Source organism: Eublepharis macularius, chromosome 13 (genome assembly GCF_028583425.1).
Source record: "Eublepharis macularius isolate TG4126 chromosome 13, MPM_Emac_v1.0, whole genome shotgun sequence".
In the NCBI taxonomy this organism is placed as follows: Eukaryota; Metazoa; Chordata; class Lepidosauria; order Squamata; family Eublepharidae; genus Eublepharis; species Eublepharis macularius.
In genome coordinates this window covers 50,785,456-50,806,988 of record NC_072802.1, presented here as the reverse complement: position 1 = coordinate 50,806,988, position 21,533 = coordinate 50,785,456, and the positions used below count along the sequence as shown (strand labels likewise).

The following is a 21,533-nucleotide window of genomic DNA, read 5'->3' as shown; positions in this document are numbered from 1 at the left end:
GCTGGCAACCCTACATCTAGGGTAGCTGCCACAAGCTGGGGCCTGAAGTTAGGGATACCAACCTCCAGTTGGGGCCTGAAGTTCTCCCAGAATCACTGCTAATCTCCAGAATAGAGAGATCAGTTTTCTTGGACCTACATGACAGCTTTGGAAGGCAGACTATACAGCATCACACCCCTGCAGTGCTGAGCTCCCTCCCAAATCCACCTCCCTACACCCAAGTCACTGGTCCCCAGGAATTTCTCACATTGCAGCTGGCAATCCTCAGTTCATCTACCTAGCCTTTCCCCTTCCTGGGTCTTAAAGCAGCCCGCAAACTGGGAACTGGAGTCCACGGAAGATGCTGGGACTTCCATCAGAGAACCTTTTAAAATTGTTTATTGTATTTTAAACCCACCTCTGCAAACTTCAAAGCAACATAACCAACCACTAAGCTCTGTGCAGACTTCCCAGGGTAACTTGATGAGAAAGAATGACTACTAAACTGGCTGAAGTCTTGCAACAGAGGTTATGCACAGAATGAATGCACAGCACTGTGGAAACTGGTCTTGTTGTAATTTTGTGCCTAAACCTTTCTTCTCTTCCTTTCAACAGCATGATTGACCTGTCTCTATTTGCTGAGTCCTGGCATCACCTATTCCTCATTCCTGGGTAGCAATTCTTTCAGCAAGTTGAAATTCTCCAGTTTTCCAAGGTAGAGTTCCTTTTGGAGGTTGCCCCACGACCCTCTTTCCCACTCCACAAAGGGTACTCTGCAAATAGGTATTTAATGACCTGTCCTGTCCTGTCCCAGTTGTTGATCGTATTGACTTACACTAGGTGAGTCAATACAATCAACTAGAGTCTCAGTGAGAAAGGCAGACAATAAATAAATAAATAAATAAATAAATAAATAAATAAATAAATAAATAAATAAATAAATAAATAAATAAATATTCCACACCTAGTGTCATGGAATGCATCCACACAGACGTTTTCCTTTGACCTTAGCTTCCAAACTGCTGTGTGTGTTCTTGTTTGACGTCATCCTCTAAGCTTCCACATTCCAAATTTCCCCCCATCTTCTGCATATTCTTTCTCAAAGCTGGTTTGAGACTATCTTTCTGGAAGAAACACAGTCGAGCATGTTAGTGAGCTATTTGCATGGAAAGGCGCACATTTATTAAGGCTCTGCCCAGGGCTTTTTTTCTGGGAAAAGAGATGGTGGAACTCAGGACTGCACAATGACGTCACTTTCGGTCAGCTGGAACAAGGGGGGAGTTTTTTAAAGTTTAAATCGCCCTTGGCAAAGATGGTCACATGGCCAGCGGCCCTGTCCCCTGATCTCCAGACAGAGGGGAGTTTAGATTGCGCCGTTTGAGTGGTGCAGAGGGCAATCTAAACTCCCCCCTGTCTGGAGATCAGGGGGTGGGGCCACCGGCCATGTGACCATTTTCAAGAGGTGCCGGAACTCCGTTCCACCATGTTCCCACTGAAAAAAAGCTCTGGCCCTGCCCAGGTGGGCCTATAAATATTTTAAATAGATATATTTTTAAAAATTGGTAATTGCAATTATGCTACACAGCAATCATGGTATAATAACCTATTGTCATGAATTAGTAGAAGATGGTAATAGATTGTTATAATGTTATTGTGTTACGGCAATTACAATTGTTTTTTAAGCTTTCAAAAAGCCCTTTGGCAATGTGGCAGGGGAGCATGCAGGGAAATGGTGGCTGACGGGGAAAGTGCACACTGAACCCCCATGTGGACACTCCTTTACCAGTGCAAATGTCTGCATTCGTGGCAGTTTATGACAGATGGAAACACACAATTCTTGCTGTGTGGGTGCAACCAGGGTGCCTCCCAAAGGATTCTGGAAGGTGTAGATTGGTTGAGGGTATGCAGTGAATCTCTTTTTAGGGAGAGGTTCCCACTCAGCAGGTGGCAATAATTCATTCAAGATGCCACTCCCCTCAAGAATTCCATAGAAAGAAAGGACAATTGTGTAAGTTGGTTTTGAAGTTTGTGGTGCTCTCCTGCCCTCTTGAGGCACTTTTGAAACCTCACTGGGGAAAAACTTTTTCTTATCTTAGGAATCCCAACAACAACCTCACATCATCTTTCTGAAGTTCTAGCCCACCCAGCACCACTCTGGCTTTCAACACTCCTGCACTGGCCAAGACCAGAGAAGGAAAAGAACACCAGCAGGAAAACCTGAGTCCTGATTATCACCCTATGGGAGCCTAAAATCTCTCTTTGTGTATGGAAAGATGCTAAGCAAATGAAAGCTCAGTGTGTGATCCTTATCTGCCTGTGGACTGTCCCTCCAGTTATGAAGCAAGAGGAAATGACCGATGGAACCTTTCTGGGAAAGAATCTTACTGGTTAGAGGACATCTCAAAGCATTGCTGGTTTAGGGTTTTTTCAAAATTAGTTGTAACATGAGACAGTGCCATAATGAGCACAAGTGGGGGACCCACAAGGACTTGTGGGAGATAACTCATTTTCCCCTCTCCTACTATTTCCTCTTTCCCTTTCAAGGCAGCCCCCATAGCCTCTTCCCTTTTCCTGCTTCCTTCTCCCCCACCAGCCAACCGACCTCTTATCTGCCCCTCTCTTGAGTTTTCCCTCCTTCCCTCCTCTGACAGACTCTCCCTACAAAACTCCACATAGTTACAGTGACTGGGCCAGCATGGCACCAGTAGGGCTGCTAAGTGTGCAGTTTTTACCCAGACAGTCCAGTATCTCCTTGGTCTGTCCACGGGAAATGTCCTGAAAATACCAGACATGTGGCTGGAGGGGAGGGAGGAGGAGGAAGGGCAAGGAAAGGTGAGGAAGAGGAGGGAGTGGTGTAGCACATAGGAAGCCGGCCCACTCACTGCTGTGGAACAGGCCAGGAGACTCTCTTCTGGCTAGGATTCCCTAATCTGGCAATCAACCCAAAGGCCCAATCTGCACCAGAGTGACTTGTGCTGGGGCCTGGGGCAGGTTGCCAAGGGATGTCTACTCTCCACCCCATGCTCCTCCCAATCCCTCTCGCCTGTGGAGATCCACTTGAACTGCCATCACCCCCACTAAGGCTGTGCACAGTGCCTGACATGTAGCAACCCAGCTGGAGGGCTTCTCTCCCTTCCTCTGCTCGTTCGCTTGCTCCCTCAGTCCCTGGCCAGAAAATGGATGGTGCTGGAGATTGGCAGGAAGAGCTGAGCTGGGCCAGGTGGGCAGCCTCTGTTGGGGCACACCAGCCAATGGGTTGGGAGACCAGCTCCTCACAGCCTCCCCCTGGCAACCCAGCCCCACTGCTAAGAAAATTGCAGCCTGGAGCAATGACATCATTTTCCAGATCGTTCTTAAGGTGAGTGCCACCTCCCCCTCCCCCCAGGGTCCAGTATTTTGCCGAAGCCCATCTGCCAACCTTAAGTGCCAGCTGCTGGGCCCAACTGCACAGTGGGGAAATTGCAAGGACTTGTGGGAGGCACTTCACTTTTTCTTGTGTCCTCCTCCCCAAAATGTTTCCTCTTTTTCCTCTTCTGGCAGCCTTTATATACTCACCCTTCCCTGCTTCCTTTTCCCCTTCCTACTCACCCACCAACTTTTTTCTGCCCCTATCGTCCGTTATATTTATTATTATTTATTTCATTTATACCTTGCCTTTCTTCCCAATGGGGACTCAAAGCAGTTGACATCAATCTCCTGTCTTCCATTTTATCCAAACAATAACATTGTGAGGTAGATTAGGCTGAGAGTGTGTCTCTGGTCCAGGGTCACCACCAGAGAGCACCATGGCACTGTGGGATTTGAACCTGGGTCCCTCAGATCCTAGTCTAAACCTCCAACAACTACAATATCACACTGGCTTTTGTGGGGTGGCTGCCATTGAACAATACCGAGCAGCCAGGCCTGGCTCAGCCTTCCATCCTTCCGAGGTTGGTAAAATGAGTACCCAGTTTCCTGGGGGTAAAGTGTAGATGACTGGGGAAGACAATGGCAAACCACCCCGTAACAAAAGTCTGCCAAGAAAACGTTGTGATGTGACGTCCCCCCCATGGGTCAGTAATGTCTCAGTGCTTGCACAGGGGACTACCTTTACCTTTAATGACCTAAAGTAGATTGCACCGGAAGCACCAACACATTTGCTTCTGATAAAAAGAGGGGGTACAAAGTCAAAGGTGTGGAAAAGGAGTGCATGCCTATAGGGGACCTTGACACCGTGCTAGTTAAAGCATCGTAGATTATTCTGCTGCGTCTGCTTATGAGGCATCTGCAAAATGGGACTCTAGCCCACCAGGACAGCTCCCCTGTGTGCATTAAAATCTACCCATCTTTTAAAGTGCCTCACACAACACTCCTGGTGGCCAACGTCCAGGTGGTCGCTGGAGATCTCAGGGAATTATAACTGGTCTCCAGGCTGCAGAGATCAGTTCCCCTGTCAACGGTGGACTCTGGCATTACACCTGGCTGAGGTCCCTCCCCACCCTTTTTCAACCCAGAGTTGGCAACTGTCGTTCTGTGCTGAAGAACCACACACACATACACAGGTCAAACACATGTACACGTGCACGCGCCAATGAAGAAAGAAGCGTTCCCCCAATACTCCACGAGGGGGCGTAGAAGGAATGGTGCTGACTTTCTAGCCCTTGCGACTCGTTTCCTCTCGCTTCCGGAACTTCCGGTTAGGAGTTACTGACCAAGCGGGCTTGGTAGTAGACAACGACGGTAAGAGGGGTCTGAACGGGGGAGTAGCTTCGCCTTCTCTTTCCATAAGCGGGGAGCGTCTGTGGGGTTCCCTCTCTTCGCCCTGGGGCCGCAACCCGTTCGCTCTTCGGGCCGCCTGAGCAGAGAGGAGGAGATCTGCGCCTGGTGTAAGTGGAGGCTTAACCAGGGTCCAGCCCCAGCGCTTGTTCGCCCTGGCAAGTGCTTAGGCTGGAGCATGTGATGCAGAATAAAAGGAGAGGGCTCCTCTGAACATGTGCAGAGACCTTCCTTCTCGTTCTCTTATTACTGCCGCGTAATTAGAGCTCTTGTCAGGAGAAATAGAGCAAAAGACTTTTAGGGGTGATTTTTTCCAGACTGGACCTTACTCCTCTTGCTTTAGGAATTGAGCACTAGAAGAAGGAGTTTAGTTAGGTGTGATATTTCAAGCAAGTAAGGATAGCTAAGGGCGTTAAATAGGTGGATGAAGGGGACTGGTTTATACTGAATTTGCACGTGTGCCGTTGGTTGTCCTTTTGGATGCTTGTTCTGGCACATGAACGTTGAAGTGGGAAACGTTGATTGGCTCTGGGTTCTGGCAGCGTAGGGGGAAGTTGAAGTAGATGCTCTTTGATGCCTTGAAAAGAATGGTGATTTAATTGAGCCTGTGGTAGGTTGGGAGGCTCTTGCAGTAGGATTTAGTAAAGACAAGTTGGGGACCCACAAGGCCTTTCCCTGGAGGGGGGGAGGAATCTTATTTCCCTTCCCCCAACATGTCCTCTTTCCCCTCCCTGCCCCCTATAGCCACTCCCTCTTTTCATGCTTCCTCTCCTTCCCATCTACCTTTATTGGCCCCTGTCTTCACTCCCCTTTCCTCTATGGCCCAGTTGCATCGTGGGAAACCTGCAAGGAGTTTTGGAACTGCTTCACTTTCCCCTGTAGCCCCTTCTCCATTCTATTTCCTCTTTCCCTCCTTGGGGCAGCTTCCATATCCTCACCTCTTCCTACGGCCTTCTCTTCTTCAAACCCACTAAACAATTTACCTTTAATCTGCCCCCATCTTCATCTATATTTATTAATTTAATTCATTTATATACCACCTTTCTCCCCAGTGGGGACCCAAAGCAGCTTACATCATTCTCTTTGGCTCCATATTATCCTTGCTTCTACCTTGAGAGGTAGATTAGTCTGAGAATGTGTGACTGGATCAAAGTCTCCCAGTGAGCTTCCACAGCAGAGTGGTGATTCGAACCTAGGTCTCCCAGATCCTACTCTGAAACTCTAACTACTACCTTACACTGGCTGAAGGGGGGGGGGCTGCTGTTGAACAGTAGCAAGCAGCTGGTCCTGGGTGAGTCATGCAAGTCATATGGTATCAAATCGCTTGATGGTTTCTTCTGGGCCTGATCCCAATGAGTCCTTCCTCAAAGGCCAAAATAGATCTAGAAAGGCTCCTGCTCCCTCCCTCTTTCTTTTCCTGACAAAAATCAAGCCTGTAATACTGGCTAAATTGTTATGGTGCCCAGCAACAGCCACTGAGGGCATCTGGCTAAAGCTTAGAGGCATGCCTTTTATAATTTGGGTTTTTTAACCCCCAATGTATTTTTTTTAATTTCAGATTTTTCTGTAAACCATGTGTGTAGGAAGATTTGTCTTGTCCATTCATAGCTATCCATAGATCCCTGTGGATCTATCCATGAGACCCAGGGCACAGAGTACTGCAGCCCAAGCTCTGTTCACAACCTGAGTTTGATCCTGGCAGAAGCCAGGTTCAGATAGCTGGCTCAAGGTTGACTCAGCCTTCCATCCTTCCAAGGTTGGTAAAATGAGCACCCAGTTTCCTGGGGGTAAAGTGTAGATGACTGTGGAAGACCATGCCAAACCACCCTGTAAAAAGTCTGCCAAGAAAACATTGTGATGCGACGTCCCCCCATGGGTCAGTAATGACTTGGTGCTTGTACAAGGGACTACCTTTACCTTTTACCTTATCCATAGATCAGGGCCACTGGGCTATTAGTATGTAAGGTAACTTCACCACCTAATACATTCAATAAAATGATTGTTGAATCTTTGAGAGACTTGTTTTTTTCCCACCTGTAGAATCTGAAGGGAAAAAATGTCATCTGACTCCAGCAAGAAACGGAAGCCCAAGGTTATTCGCACGGATGGAGGACCACAGGAGGGCAAGAGAAGCAGGACAGATGTTGATCAGGTACTTCCACAATGCAGGGATGCTGAGTGGGGGAATCACTTGCCCCCAGCAGGGGACTGGCAACCCTAACTGGCTCCCACCTTGTGGATGGGCATCTTGAGGAGATGAGGTGGGATGCTGTTTTAGGAGATTCTGTTAGGGCATCTTATCTGTGAGCACTTTTAATGAGCTTTACACTGCAGGCATTTGTTGGTGGGGGGAATAAATGGGATTTTACTGCATTTTATGTTTTTAATTTTTGGAATTGTGAGCTGCCCTGGGCTACAAGGAAAAGGTAGAGTGTAAATGTTTAGAAAATAAATATAAACCTATGCAAAGCCTTCCTCTCTGTTCTGATTTGATTCACAGGATGCCAAATACTACAGTGAGGAGGCAGAAGTGGATCTGCGAGACCCCAATAAAGACTATGAACTTTATAAGCAGACATGCCAGGACCTTCAGAAGCTTATGGCAGAGATCCAGGAGCTGAAAAGCAAAGGCAACAAAGACTGCGTAAGGCATCCTGACATAAGCAGGAGGAGAGAATGTGTGTGGATGCTAGAAAACCCCTGGCAGAATTTAGAGATGTTTGAAATAGGAGAGAATTGCTGAGCAGGGGGATGGCTTAGATGTACAGCAACTTCCTGTTCATCCTTTGTTCTGTTCAGGCTGCTGAGATAGAGGAACGTCGCATCCAGAGCTGTGTGCACTTCATGACCCTGAAGAAACTCAACCGTTTAGCTCACATTCGCTTAAAGAAGGGGAGGGACCAGACTCACGAGGTACAGTTGAAGCCAAAGACCTGAGAAGGGTGGTGTGAGTTCTAATGTTTGTATAGCATAAAGAAGGAAAAGGTCGTTTTTTAGATCCACTCTTTTAATTAATATGCATTTGAATTCAGGTGACAGTTTGCGAGAATGAAGATGAACATCAGTTCTTCTAGATTGATTGATCTTGAATTACCAAAACCTTTGTAAACCGTGACAGTACTTCTTTTTTGCTCTTACGGCTTATTTGTTTTTAATGACCACACTTACTTGTATGATAATTGAAAAATCCACTTTTTGTGTGTGATTAGTATGTGTAAGTCTTCTGTTCCTTCATTTGGGTCTATATAGAATGAGTCACAACAGCTTACCTGTCTTTTAAGGTCTCATCACTTGCTGTGCATTTTGGCTTTGGAAGTTTAGCTTCTTTTTAGCAGCCTTGAATCTTAATGGTCCCTTGTGAATTTTGATGCAGGCCAAACAGAAAGTGGACGCTTATCACCTGCAGCTTCAGAACCTGCTGTATGAAGTCATGCACCTGCAAAAGGAGATCACGAAATGCCTGGAGTTCAAGTAAGCTTAGCAAACAAATGTGGTTTTAGGGTGGAAAGGCTGAAGTTTAGACAACTTCAGTAGTAACGAGTCTTTCAGGGAGAGGGAGTGTGTCTTCCCTTCTTGTGTAATTGAGAAGTGTGAGTTCATTAAAGGGCCTTTACAAGAATTAAAAAAAAAGACCAATGGCACTAAATCCTAACAATGTTTGTATCCTAAATAAAAAAATCAGTATGATTTTTGTGAGTCACAGCTCACTTCCTAGGATATCTCAGAAAGTGAGCTATGACATATGAAAACTCGTACTGAAATTGTAATAATTCCATAAGCACACCATGTCTAAAGGTTTGAAAGTTTTATTGAACAAAAGCAGGGCCTTCCCTGGCCTCTGCTTGGTAGAGAACAAGCCCACAACATGAAGGGAAAATGAAACCAAAACTACTACACAGGCTTTTCGGCCTAAAGGGATCAGGGGAAAAATACTGAACAGTTCAATAAGGGAAAACAGTTCAATAAGGGAACATCACCAAATTCACAACTTGCCATGATATAACACCCCTCTTCCTTTAAGACTCAATCTAGAATGTTAATCTATCTGGTTTTCTTCGTAATCTCCCGGACCTCCTGGGGCCAGTCATCTCAGAGTTCGTCTGTGGCAGTACTTGACCTCTATCACCTTGCAGGGGCTGAGCCTCAGTCACTCCTGATGTTTGAGGCTCTTCTGCAACTGCTGGTGATTGTTGATAATCCCGTGGTGGAATTGTCCCCTTCCCCTGTTATATCTGAGACCTCCCCACCACCCCTCAATGTTGGCCCATCCTGCATTGCTACTGCCATCCCCTGGTGTTCCTGATGCTGTGATGACATCCTGCAGATCTGATCCAGGTGTCGTTTAATTATCTGTCCTGAAGACGGCTCTACCTGAAAAGATACTGGCCCTGTTTGCCCCCTTATCACTCCTGACCCCCATCGTCTCCTACTCCCAAAAGCCAATACCTAGACATGGTCCCCCAGCTGAAAAGCACAGGGAAGAGGTTGAGGGGGCCGTCCATGATGCATAGCCGCCTGGCCTGACGCACTTTAGTACCTACTGTCAGCTGCAAAAAATCTAAATGTGAGCGGAGGGACCAAACAAACATAAGCTCTGCAGGGGAGACCCCAGTTGTGGTGTGGGGAGTTACTCGGTACCGCAAGAGGAATCTGGCTAGCTGAGTTTCTAAAGGTAGCTGCCCCATGCGTCGTAATCCCAATTTCACTGACTGCACTGCCCATTCTGCCAACCCATTAGAAGAGGGATGATAGGAGGCAGTGCGAATATGCCGAATGCCGTTGTGTTCCATAAACTCCCTGAATGTGGCCCCTGTGAAAGTTGGGGCATTGTCAGTGACCAAGATTTCCAGCAAGCCAAAAGTGGCAAATATTTGTCTCAGCTGTCCCACTGTGGCCTCAGCCGTGATGGAAGACATTACTCATACCTCCAACCATTTAGTATGGGCATCCACCACTACCATCAGCATTTTGCCCCTAATCAGGCCTGCAAAGTCAACATGTAGTCTAGCCCAGGGTTGAGTTGGCCATTCCCAAGGGTGGATCAGTGCAGCTGGGGGTGCCGGATGACTGTTCTGACACTGAGTACAGGATCCCACCAAATGCTCAATGTCCCGATCCAGGCCAGGCCACCAAACCAACCCATGGGCCACTCCTTTCATCCTGGAAATACCAGGGTGTGTGTCATGAAGTTGGTTCAAAACTTGTCCTCTAAGTTTATGGGGAACTACCACCCCGCTCCCCCACATGAGGCATCCAGCATGAAATCCTAGTTCCAATCATCTTTGAAGAAATGGCTGCAAGAACTCCTCCTGGACGTGGGTAGGCCACCCATGCTGCACCCAATCCACAATAGGTGCCAACTGCACATCTCTACGGGTTTTACGGCTGATGCGCTCTGCCATCACATGCCACTGAGTAAATCCACAAGCAGGATTATATCTCCTGGGTCTGGTACCAGTGCTGGGAAAACAGGTAAGGGAAGCCTCCTGCATGCATCAGCATTAGAATGTTGTCCATCCTGCCGAAATCAAATCTCATACTGGTAGCCCGATAAGGTTAGAGCCCACTGCTGCATCCTGCTGGAGGCCATGACAGGGATTGGTTTGTGTTCACCCAAAAGTGTGAGTAATGGTTTATGGTCTGTAAGGATGGTGAACGCCCGGCCATACAAATAGCGGTGGAACTTTTTGACTCCAAAAACCACTCCTAAAGCCTCTTTGTCAAGCTGAGAATAATTTTTTTCTGCTGGAGACATGGTGCGGGATGCAGATCCAGTCAGTCTCTCTGTGCCATCTGTGTATACATGGGACAAAACTTCCCCCACCCCATACTGGGAGGCATCACAAGCCAACACGATGGATAATCTAGGGTCAAAATGTGTTAGAACTCTGGAGGATTGTAACAAAGTCTTTGCCGTTTGAAATGCTGTATCTTGAGCCCTTGCCCACTTCCATGGAACATTCTTCTTTAACAACTCATGCAACAGGGCCAATACTGTGAACAAGTTGGGCAAAAATCTATGATAATAGTTTAAAAGTCCCCAAAATGCTTTCAGCTCTGAAACAGATGTTGGTTTGGGGGCCTCTGCAATGGCCTGTACCTTATCACTGAGTGGGTGGAGGCCTTCTGCATCAATAATATGTCCCAAGTACTATGCAGAGGAGAACATAAAAGAACACTTACTTCTATGTAGTTTAAGTCCCACGTTTCTGAGCCTTTGCAACACTACATGCAGCATATCTAAATGGGCTTCCTGATCTACTCCAGAGATCAGTATATCATCCAAATAAACCAAAACATTGGGAATCCCCTGTAACACTCCATGGCCCTTTGAAAAATCCCAGGAGCAGAGGAAACACCGAAAGGGAGGCGAGTGTACCTAAATAGCCCTCGATGAGTGTTGATCGTTAGCAGTTCTTTGGATTCATCATCAAGAAGTAGCTGCTGATAAGCATGACTGAGATCAAGCTTGGAAAACACAGTCCCCCCCAGCCAAGGATGCAAATAAATCTTCAATGTGAGGTAGTGGATAGGGATCCAGTCTAGCAATCTTATTGACAGTGACTATAATCCCCACAAATTCTCAGATCCATCTGCCTTAACCACTGGCACAATTGGGGTGGCCCAGTGAGAAAACTGGACAGGTTCCAGGCTACCTTCCTTCTGTAGACGTTGGAGTTCTATGTCCACCTTACTATGCAAAGCATATGGCACAGAGCAGGGCCGGAAAAAACGAGGCTGTGCATTTGGGTCCACGTGAATCTTTGCTGTCATCCCAGTCAGGGTTCCCAGCTCTGGAGTAAAAATGTCTCTAGCCTGCTCCAACACATCCTCCAGTGAACGTGACTGAAGCAAAAAAATATTCTGCCAATCCAGTTTCAGTTCCTGAAGCCAATTCCGTCCCATCAAAGTTGGGCCTCTACCTTGCACCACCCACAAAAACAAATCCTTATGCTGTCACTGGCAGAAGTACCTTGCCAGCCAGTGAAATAGCCTCTCCTGTATATGTTTGGAGCCTCACTCCCGCTGGTTGTAAAGGTGGTGGAGTGGCTGGCGCCCATAAGCTAGCAAAACCATCCTGCCCAATTATGGAGAATGCTGTCCCAGTGTCCACTTCCATGTCCAGAGTATGACCTGCAATGGTTGTTTGGACCTGTATTGGTAGTGAGCAACCAGCCCCCAAGGTATACATAGCATAAATTCTATCCTTGTCTTCTTCACTTTCCTCTTGGCATAGTTCCACAAGGTTGGCAGTCCTCTTGAAAATTCTGTCGCCTTGGTAGGCTATGGGGCTGCAGCTGAGTGGTGCAGCAACATGCCAGATGCCCTCTGCGATGGCAGTGCCAGCAAATTGTGTCCCAAAACTTACAATGGTCAGGGTTATGTAGGGCACCACAACGGAAACAGCACTCTGTAGTGTTTGGTGTAGAAACTACCTGGTGCTGGCCCCTAGCTGGGAAGTGAAGCCGTGATTTTGGCAAAAGTTTGGAGCCGCATGCAGCCACTCGATGCATGCCGGCCGTATCTTCCTTTCCATTCTTCTGTAACTCCTGGGCTTGGTGGGCTGCCATTTCCATGGCCAAAGCAATGTCCACTGCTGCCTTAAAATCAAGGTCTTTTTTTCTCTAAGAGGCGTAGTTGGATGGTCCGATCACGTACTCCTGCCACAAGACGATCACATAGCATGCGATCAAGGGCATCTCCAAACTCACAGAATTCTGCCAGAAGACGCAGTTCTGCCAAAAAGTCAGCAATTGTTTCACCAGGATTCTGTTGGCGACTATGGAACCGACGGGACTGTACCACTGGTGAAGGCTGTGGGCTTACATGCTGCTGTACCAAACTGCATAATTCTTTCAAAGTTTTCTCACCTGGCTTCTGAGGGGCCAGCAACTTCCTCAGCAGGGAATAAGTCTTTTGCCCACACACAGTCAAAAAGATAGATCTCTGCTGGACTGCATCTTCTATCTTGTTTGCCGGAAAATAGTGTTCTAGCCTCTTCACGTACTCAGACCAGTCACTGACTCCATCAAACTCTGGCATCACACCATACATCGCCATGGTCACTGTAGCTTTATCCTCATCGCCAGTGTAATAGTTCCATAAGCACACCATGTCTAAAGGTTTGAAAGTTTTATTGAACAAAAGCAGGGCCTTCCCTGGCCTCTGCTTGGTAGAGAACAAACAGCCCACAACATGAAGGGAAAATGAAACCAAAACTACTACACAGGCTTTTCGGCCTAAAGGGATCAGGGGGAAAATACTAAACAGTTCAATAAGGGAACATCACCAAATTCACAGCTTGCCACGATATAACAGAAATAAATATTGTTAGTCTTTAAGGTGACTTTGGACTTTTATTTTGCTTTAGGAAAGTAACATAGCTACCCCTTTGCAACTTTCATAAGAAGCCCTAGCAATTGATGAACCATTATGGTGTTACTGCTCCCATCCTTACAAACCAAAAGTGTTCCCCCCCCCATGATTAGAGAAGACAGAATTTTAATAGTATGATTGCCAAGTTCTTCACCCACCTCATTCCTCCCACTGCTGTCCTCATAGACAGCTTGATGATTCTCCAGCAGGTCCCATATCCTACATATCCTCCTAGAAGGCCAAGGCATACAGATTTCCTCTTTAAAGCACCGTGTTGGGGTCTTCTTTCACCAAACCATAGCTATTTTGTGTTATGGTTCTCACAATAAATTACACTTGCTGGTCCAATGCAAGGTATTGTCCCCAAGCTGTGTGCACAGCTTCTGGTTTCTTTCTTCAGATCCAAGCATGAAGAAATTGAGCTGGTGAGTGTGGAGGAGTTTTACAAAGAAGCCCCTGCAGAAATCAGTAGGATGGAGATCACAAGAGGAGATCCTCACCAGCAAACTCTCTCCCGTCTTGATTGGGAGCTGGAGCAGCGCAAACGGTGAGCACACGAATACAGCACAAGTTGTTCAGAACCACCACTAATGTGACCTTACGCATGCCAGTATTCTCATCTCTGCCTCCCTGCCTTGACCTGCAGTGTAATAATTAAGTCTTTGGTACAATCCCTTAATCCCCTGTTTCATACTGAAAGTAAGCCAAAGCACCTATGATTGAATGAATGCATGTTTATCCCATCTCCATCTCCCTTCCCCTTCTTATTTCTCTCATAGACTGTATGATACTTGAGGCAGAGACTAGCCTTGGACATAAACAATTACCATCTGTACTGATGCTACTATGTAAATTTAATAACTATACTGCTTGTTGTTAATTATCCTGATGTGATATGTGAAATAAATTTAACTGCTCTCTGGAAATGCTAAGAGTTGCTCTTATGACACGGTACTGGGAATTTTTTGCCCATTTCTTGCCAGGATAATTTTTATAGCTTGCAGCTGGGAACCAGCAATACATGGCAGAGGGGTTAGGGCAGGCTTTTTTCTCATCACCACAAGCTGCTTCCTCACTTGTTGGCAAAGGCATTCCAGCTCAAGCTTTGCCTAAGAGCTTGCATGGCACAGTGCTGACAGTTATGTTTGCCAGTCAAGGTTAGTCATTGCTGGTAGCAGTGAAAGGATGGGCTTCCCTTCCTGGCCCCACACTTGGTGCTTTCCTTTAACAAGAGGTTTTTGTGCTAAAGAAAGTGCCTGAAAAGCTTCAGCAAGAAAAGTGGAATCCTATGCAGTCTCAACCTAGATGGATCTCCTTCCTTACCTTATGAGTTTGTAGAGGACAACTTTGCCCATTTGTTTCCAGCATGCATCCAGATTCGTTTAAGTGGTTAAATGACTTGAGGAGTAGTGTGAGACAACATAGTGTTGTAGACAGAATGTTGGATCAGGATCCGGTTCAAATCTCCACTGTCTTAGAAGTTAACTGGGTTCAGTCACTGTCTCTCAACTTCACATAGGATAAAATGCAGGGGGGAGATTGATGTTATAAGTTGCTTTGAATCTGTATTAAGACTGAAAGTGAGACATAAATATCTAAACTAAATGAGTGTGTGTAAGGTGCTGTCAAGTTGCTTCTGACTTATGGTGACCCTGTGAATGAAAGACCTCCCAAATGTCCTGTTGTTAACAGCTTTGTTCACGTCCTGCAAACTGGAGGCTGTGGCTTCCTTTATTGAGTCAAGCCATCTCATTCTGGGTCTTTCTCTTTTCCTACTGCTTAAATGAGGCCATAGGAAAAAGAAAGCATTAGAATCAGGGAGAGAGGTGGCAGGCACATGAATTTACCTATTTAAACAAGCACCTTGAAATAGTTGGCCAAGGTGTGTGACTAAAAGGCCTTGAAATTCTAGATGCAGAGGAAGTTCTTGATTACAGGACAGTAACCCGAATCGCTCTGGAAATGGCCTGAGGATTAAGTTCCCGGGAAGGGGGGACCACTTGGAGGTGATTTTTTTCCCCTCTTCTGAAGCAGCATTTCTGCCCTTTGTAGCTCACTGTTGCTAACTGTGCACGTTCCTTGCCAGGTTGGCGGAGAAATATAAAGAATGTCTAGCCAACAAAGAGAAGATTCTGAAAGAGATAGAAGTGAAGAAGGAATATCTGAGCAATCTTCAGCCCCGCCTCAATAGCATTATGCAGGTAGATTTGTAACCGATTGATTTTTCATTTTTACAGAGCTCCAGGGGCCTAGTTAATCTTGAACCGGATTACCACAAGATGTGAGCGGCGGGTCCTATCTTAGGTAGCTTTAATCAGAATTTTTTTTTAAAGTTCTCTTCCTTTCCTGGATTTTTTCCTGGTCAATAAAATGCATAAGATGGTAAAACATGTCAACGTTAATAAATCAGCAGCACACAAAATCTTCGATAGGAATGTGTTGTTCAGGTTATTTAACACAAGCCATGACCTAATTTTGCATCTGACTTCTTTCCTACCAGGCTTCTCTCCCTGTCCAAGAGTACCTCGCAATGCCTTTCGACCAGGTGCACAAGCAGTATGAGACAGCCAGACACCTCCCACCGCCTCTCTACGTTCTCTTTGTCCAAGCTAGTGCCTATGGCCAGGCCTGTGGTGAGTATTTTAAATGGGCAGGGCAATGTAATCTTCCCCCAGCATGTTCAGATTTCACAGTGGCTTTCAGAAAATGCAGGTTATCTAAACTTATTCTAAGGCTGTAGGGTTGTTTTGTGTTTAAATCTGATCAGCCGTAAACAATATTGTGTCCTTCCAAGATCCCCTGAGTCTGCAGGGGACAGTTGTGGAGCTACATGATAAAGCAGCTATATTTGAGAGTCTTGTTCATTTAGAGGCTGGAGCTTGAAAGCCCTGTCAGTTCCCCTTCCCTTTGAAAATTGTGTTTTTGGAGACCGTATTTGCACGAGTTTCTCTTTTGCATAATATATTGTGTTTCTGACTTGTGAGGGTGGATGTGAGCTGAGGAAGGGCACTAAAGTCCCGTACCTGGCCACTGAGACCATCCGGGTTAGAAAATTGTGGGTGAGTATGGGTTAGGGGGTTAGTTAGTTTGTTTATTGAAAAATGGAACGCTAGGATTCTTGTTTGGTACCCCCTTCTAGCTTTCCTGTGCTGCCACAGAATTGTAGCATACACCCAGCACTGGGAACAACTGCTATAGATGTCTTCCTCCTTGAGCACACACAACAATGTATTTCTGCTTCTTTTCCTTTGATTTCTTCACTTTGTCCTCTCTCTTCCCTTCATGCGGTTTCTCATTTCTGGCCTACTATCTTAGCTCACATGAAACCCTCCTCCTTTAGGCAGGGTGAGTATCTTTTTATTCTTTCTTACCTAAGAGCTGCAAAAAACTAAAGCATTTTGTTTCATACTTCTTAAAAACACAATCTTCTCCGCAAACAGAACATGCATACTTTAGGAAAGGGCAAAGCATTGAGGTTCTTTCCCCATTTGAACCTGTGTAGTTAGATCTTCCAACATGATGGGGAGCCCCAGGAATTCTTTCTGGAAGATCCTAAACTGTTTTATTCATTGTGCACAGAGGTGAAGTCTTGGGCTTGCTCCAGTAGGCTGTATAGAATCCTGGAATGCAAACTATTCATATTATGCATTAAATTACTTTTTCTCTGTGCTTGCAGAGATATAGGGCAGGACAGTGCATCTGGGCATGTAGGCCTCTGGGCTTCTGCTATTATCATTCTAAGCTGACCCAGCTAGCCTTTGTGATTGTATGTGCATACACATGCTTCTGGATGTCCCTTAGCTTTCACTTTGCTAAGCTCTGAGCTGATGACTTGTGAGGTCTGTTTTGTGTATCGGTTGCTGTGGACTAGTTTGGCCATCTGTCTGTTATGCAGTAGGTTTAGCTCTGGTCATATTGGATCCCAGCGGTCCCATCCCCAGTCGCATATGACTACTAGATAAAGGGGTTTCCTTTCCAAGTTGAGTTTATGAAACTCACATCAGATTAAAGAGTTGATGATTGCAGACACCAGATTCTTCATGGCTTTCTTGTTTTCTTGCAAGCTGGGCAAGGGTAGAAGCTGTAGAACATGTCCAGAATTCTCTTAGAAGAAACTTCAGATATCCGTTGAGAACTTAAGTTGACTTGCATGTTTTGTTTTTATTTTTTGTGTTCCATGGTTTGTTTTTTTGCATAATATATTCTTTTCTTTTGTACTGGGTGAGGGAGGAGGGCTGGAACTGGAATACTGTGGGGGCAGAAGTGAAGGAATGGCACCTGGAAGCCCTTACCCAGATCTTTCTCCTCCTTAAGCTTCCAGCAAAGCATCTGGATAATTTAGATTCCCCCCCTCCCTCTATCTGCCCTTTGTAACCCAAGAGCCTTGGGCTTGATAAAGATGCTGCTGCAGCAGCTTAGCTCTCTTTTTGCACCTTATTCTGTGGCAAAGCTGTGGCCGTGCGGCTGTCTGGCTTATTGGTAGAAAAGCCTTGCTTTCAGTGTGAGTGCCAGCCCTAGCAGTTCCAGTAAAGAGTTGTTGGGTATCACCTTAGGAGAGAATCACTTCTGCTTGAGGCCCGTGAAGGCATTCTGGAAACACTGGACTGGATGAGTCCTGGTCTTGATTTTTATGAAGCTCCTTAGCAGGGTTAGCGTGCTTTGTTAAATGTCACAGAGTTGGTAGACTCTAACCCAGGGGCTATGCTTAATTGTACTGTTTCTTCCTCAGATAAGAAGCTGGCTGTTGCTATAGAAGGAAATGTGGAGGAAGCTAAAGCTCTCTGCAAACCCCCAGAGGACTCGCAAGGTGAGGCCTTGATGAAATCTGTAATCTACCTCTGTTTGCCATGAATGACTCAGTAGTAGACAGCATGCTTTGCACATATAAAGTCCCAGATCTAGTCCCAATCAATATGGGTAGCTGATCTGCCTTTGGATAGCTGCTTCCAATCGGAGTAGACCAGAAGTGAACAACCTTTGGACTTTGTGAGCTTTAAAACTGGAGGGGTGAGGGGATGTTCTTGCAGCCAAGCTTAACTCAGGGAGTTGGTGGCTTCTCCCTTTCTCTGCATGCTGAATACAAAAACAGGCTTTGAGGGAGGCTAGGTATTCCACATGGCTCCCATGCCTTTGGCAGCTGCACAACTAGCAGGAATGCAACAGAGACGGTCATCATTAGCTGCCTTTTTTCCATACCTGGGAGAGGCCCTCCCCATCACAATGCCCACCATGCAAGTTCCCTATCTAGGTGTGGCCTTTAGGCTGAAAAGTTGCTTCCCTTCTGGAGTGGACAAGATTGGGCTAGATGGATTAGTACGAGGCAGCTTCTTGTCTTCCCAATCGAATGTGTGGTGGGTCATCCAGGAGCAGTACTGTGGGTGAATGCTTTTTAAAGCAACCCGTCAATCAAATTGATCCAGAAGAGTAATCTTTTGATTCTGTACTTAAGATTAGCAGCATGGATGAGAAATGACCCTTTCAAGCTTGGGCATCATACTCAAGATACATTAAGCCTGGTTACTGTGTCTTTTAACATCCTACAACAGTTCTTTAGTTCCTCCTACCAGGATACTTGAAGAGGGTAGTAGAAGCTGTGTGTCTTCCCCTCCTCCAAATCCGGGAAGAATTCAGTCTCCCATTAGTCATAGCTTAGTCCTATATTCTCAGAATTATTAACGTAGATTGGAATTTCTACTGCCTCTTGAATATTTGCTTTTAATGAGTGACTGGGAAGCATCCATTTAAAGTTCGATGATCACATTAATACAAAAGAATGAGTTTGTAACTGACTTGTGTTTAAAACACCCTGGCTTGGGGTGTGCTTGTATGGCTGACCCTTTTAAGCTGCTCTAACCAGAAGAATGAGGTAGTTGTGTCTATCAGAAGGGGTTAGGATCCGAAAAGAAGAAACTCCCATTACCTGGATGAATTAGGAGTCCCCTAGACTATGCTTTAGTCTCTTCTCTCACAGATGCAGCTTGTTTGCCGGATTTGAACCCAACGCAATTTTATCTGGCCCTTGGCGGTACGGTCCAACCAATACATAAACAAACTTTTGATTCGTTTTTATTTATTGGTTGGTTGTTTATCCCTCCCATTCTCCATTGAGCTAGGCGCAGCACTTTTTCCTCTCAACGATGCCATGAAGTAGATTGTGTGCTTCCCGGCAGAGTGGTGATTTGAACCCTCAATAGTAGTATGATATTCAAACCACTGCAGTAATAATTGTAAGGATGCCTGAGGTTAATTTAATCTAGGGCAAAACTAGGATTAGATGAGAATATGTGAGAGAGGGACATCCTCAGGGGTGGGGTATGCAGTGTGTTTTATACCCTCAGATTTCTGCACACACACATACACACACACACACACCCTCCTGTATTCCACCAAGGTCCTAAAACCTGACCAACAGCTACTACTATCAATAAGCAGGAGACTGGGGGAAAATTAAAGTAAGACTAAAGCTCTCTGGCTATGGAAGGCTGCTAAAGATACCTCTTCATTATTTTTATTTTAAAAAGTCAAAAGGCCTTAATATGCTGAGACAAACAAGATAAGCATAACCACTGCTTGGCACAAGTAGGCAGAGAGTGAAGGCGCGTTTTGATGTTCAAAGAGCTTACAAAAGGCAAACTGTGAATTTTAAAAGAGCAAGCTCAAAATGTATAATAAGGGCAGAAAGGATAAAATGAGAATAATGCAAACATTTCTGCACTGTTTGCCAGATGCTTCTCCAGGCAGGATCCAAAGCTTACTGTCTCCAAGTGCCTGCTCCCACACAGGAACCCCACCCCACCTTCATCCATACACTGAGAGTATCTGGGGGCAGCCCTGCTTAAAGTTTCATCTTACAAGAAGGACAGGCTAGCTGCCTCCATAGTTTTTCCTGGAGATCTGGAATACTTTGTGTCAAGAGGCTCATTTCTAATTTCTGCAGGCATTCTGCCAAGGAGTGAAAACTTTTCTGTTTTTTAATAATAATGGTAATGATAATAACATTCGATTTATATACCGCCCTTCAGGACAACTTAATTCCAATTCAGAGCGGTTTACAAAGTATGTTATTATCCCTACAACCATAATCACCCTGTGAGGTGGGTGGGGCTGAGAGAGCTGCTAGAAGCTGTGACTGACCCAAGGGCTCTCAGTTGGCTTCAAATGGAGGAGTGGGGAATCAAACCCAGTTCTCCAGATTAGAGTCCCGCGCTCTTAACCGCTACACCAGACTGGCTCTCCTAGGGCTTTTAACTGTTTTCATTTGAGCTGTTGACTACAGTTTTACACTCTGCTTGTTTTATGCTGTTACTGTCAGCTGAATGCTTTGAACCCATAATAATAATTGTGTGCCATCAAGTCACATAGGAACCTCAGGATCATGGAGTTTTCAGAGGAAGAGATGAACGGAGGTGGTTTGCCATGTGCTCCTCTGCATAGTAACTCCAGTCTTCCTTGGTGATCTCCCATGAAAGTACTAACAGTGGCCAATCCTGCTACTTTCCACTTTCCAAGCACCAACTAGATTGGGCTAGTATGAGCGATTAGGCTATTATTTGAACTCATCTTCTAGCTTAAATTTTGTAGTTTTACACTGAAGGTCAAGTTGATTAGCTTGAAGTTATTTGGAGCCATTAATTAAAGCAAGTTAGATCCCCAAGTCACCAGTGAGAGCATGAGACTTGAAGCTCATGTGTCAAAATGAAACAAGATTCCAGTGGCACATTAAAGGCTAACCGTTTATTCCAGCATAAAGTTTCATGAGTCAGAGCGCGCTATGTGGGAAAAACGTTGTTAGTCTTTAATGCACTGCTGGACCTCCTATTTTATGTTGTTGCTACCAACTAATATGGCCACCCGTTTGGAATTCATATGTAGGTAGACAGATTTCAAACAGAGAAGAGAAGCTGTTTGGAGGCTGAATCTTAAGATGAAATCTTGAACCCACTTAACCAAATTTACAACAGAAATTGCAGCATTAAAATAAGTATTTTCTGTAGTATCCGTTCACGGATTTGTGACAGCTCTCTGGCTAGCAGCCAACTGCTTTGGGGGTGGGGGATTAAGGCTACATTCACATCCAGAGAGGTGCCTTATTATGTGTATTTATTTGCATTCACAGATGATGAGAGTGATTCAGATGCAGAGGAGGAGCAAACTACGGTAAGAGACTTACCTTGCCATTGTACAATAGAATGGGAAGCAGCGGGTGGAGGAGGAAGGGCTCTCATATGGGGCATGACTCAATAGCTATTTCTGCCCTGGAATTATGGCAAAACATGTGTCCATGCTTATGTGTGCCACTGCAGTCAGAAAAAGCAGAAGCAAAGATTCTTCCTTCTCTTCATGTCATCAGCAGTGGAATGAAGAGGAAGAGTCAGATGTACTGAGATCTTTGTTTTGTAGATGTCTTTGCTACCTTTCTCTCA

The 21,533-nt window shown here is 45.6% G+C and overlaps 1 protein-coding gene across 3 annotated transcripts in view; it reads left to right on the top strand.

Moving 5' to 3' along the window:
* The first annotated feature begins 4,635 nt into the window (after nt 1-4,635).
* The window catches only part of THOC5 (THO complex subunit 5), a 32,591-nt gene continuing 15,693 nt past the window's right edge, over nt 4,636-21,533 (top strand). For 2 of the 3 annotated variants that reach the window (XM_054997036.1, XM_054997033.1), the window contains exons 1-10: nt 4,718-4,844; nt 6,775-6,886; nt 7,235-7,378; nt 7,534-7,647; nt 8,108-8,205; nt 13,511-13,657; nt 15,197-15,311; nt 15,611-15,743; nt 17,840-17,917; nt 21,227-21,267. In XM_054997036.1, the coding sequence (XP_054853011.1) occupies nt 6,791-6,886; nt 7,235-7,378; nt 7,534-7,647; nt 8,108-8,205; nt 13,511-13,657; nt 15,197-15,311; nt 15,611-15,743; nt 17,840-17,917; nt 21,227-21,267 (966 nt within the window). In that variant the 5' untranslated portion in view covers nt 4,718-4,844; nt 6,775-6,790. The other variant, XM_054997035.1, reaches the window with a different exon arrangement.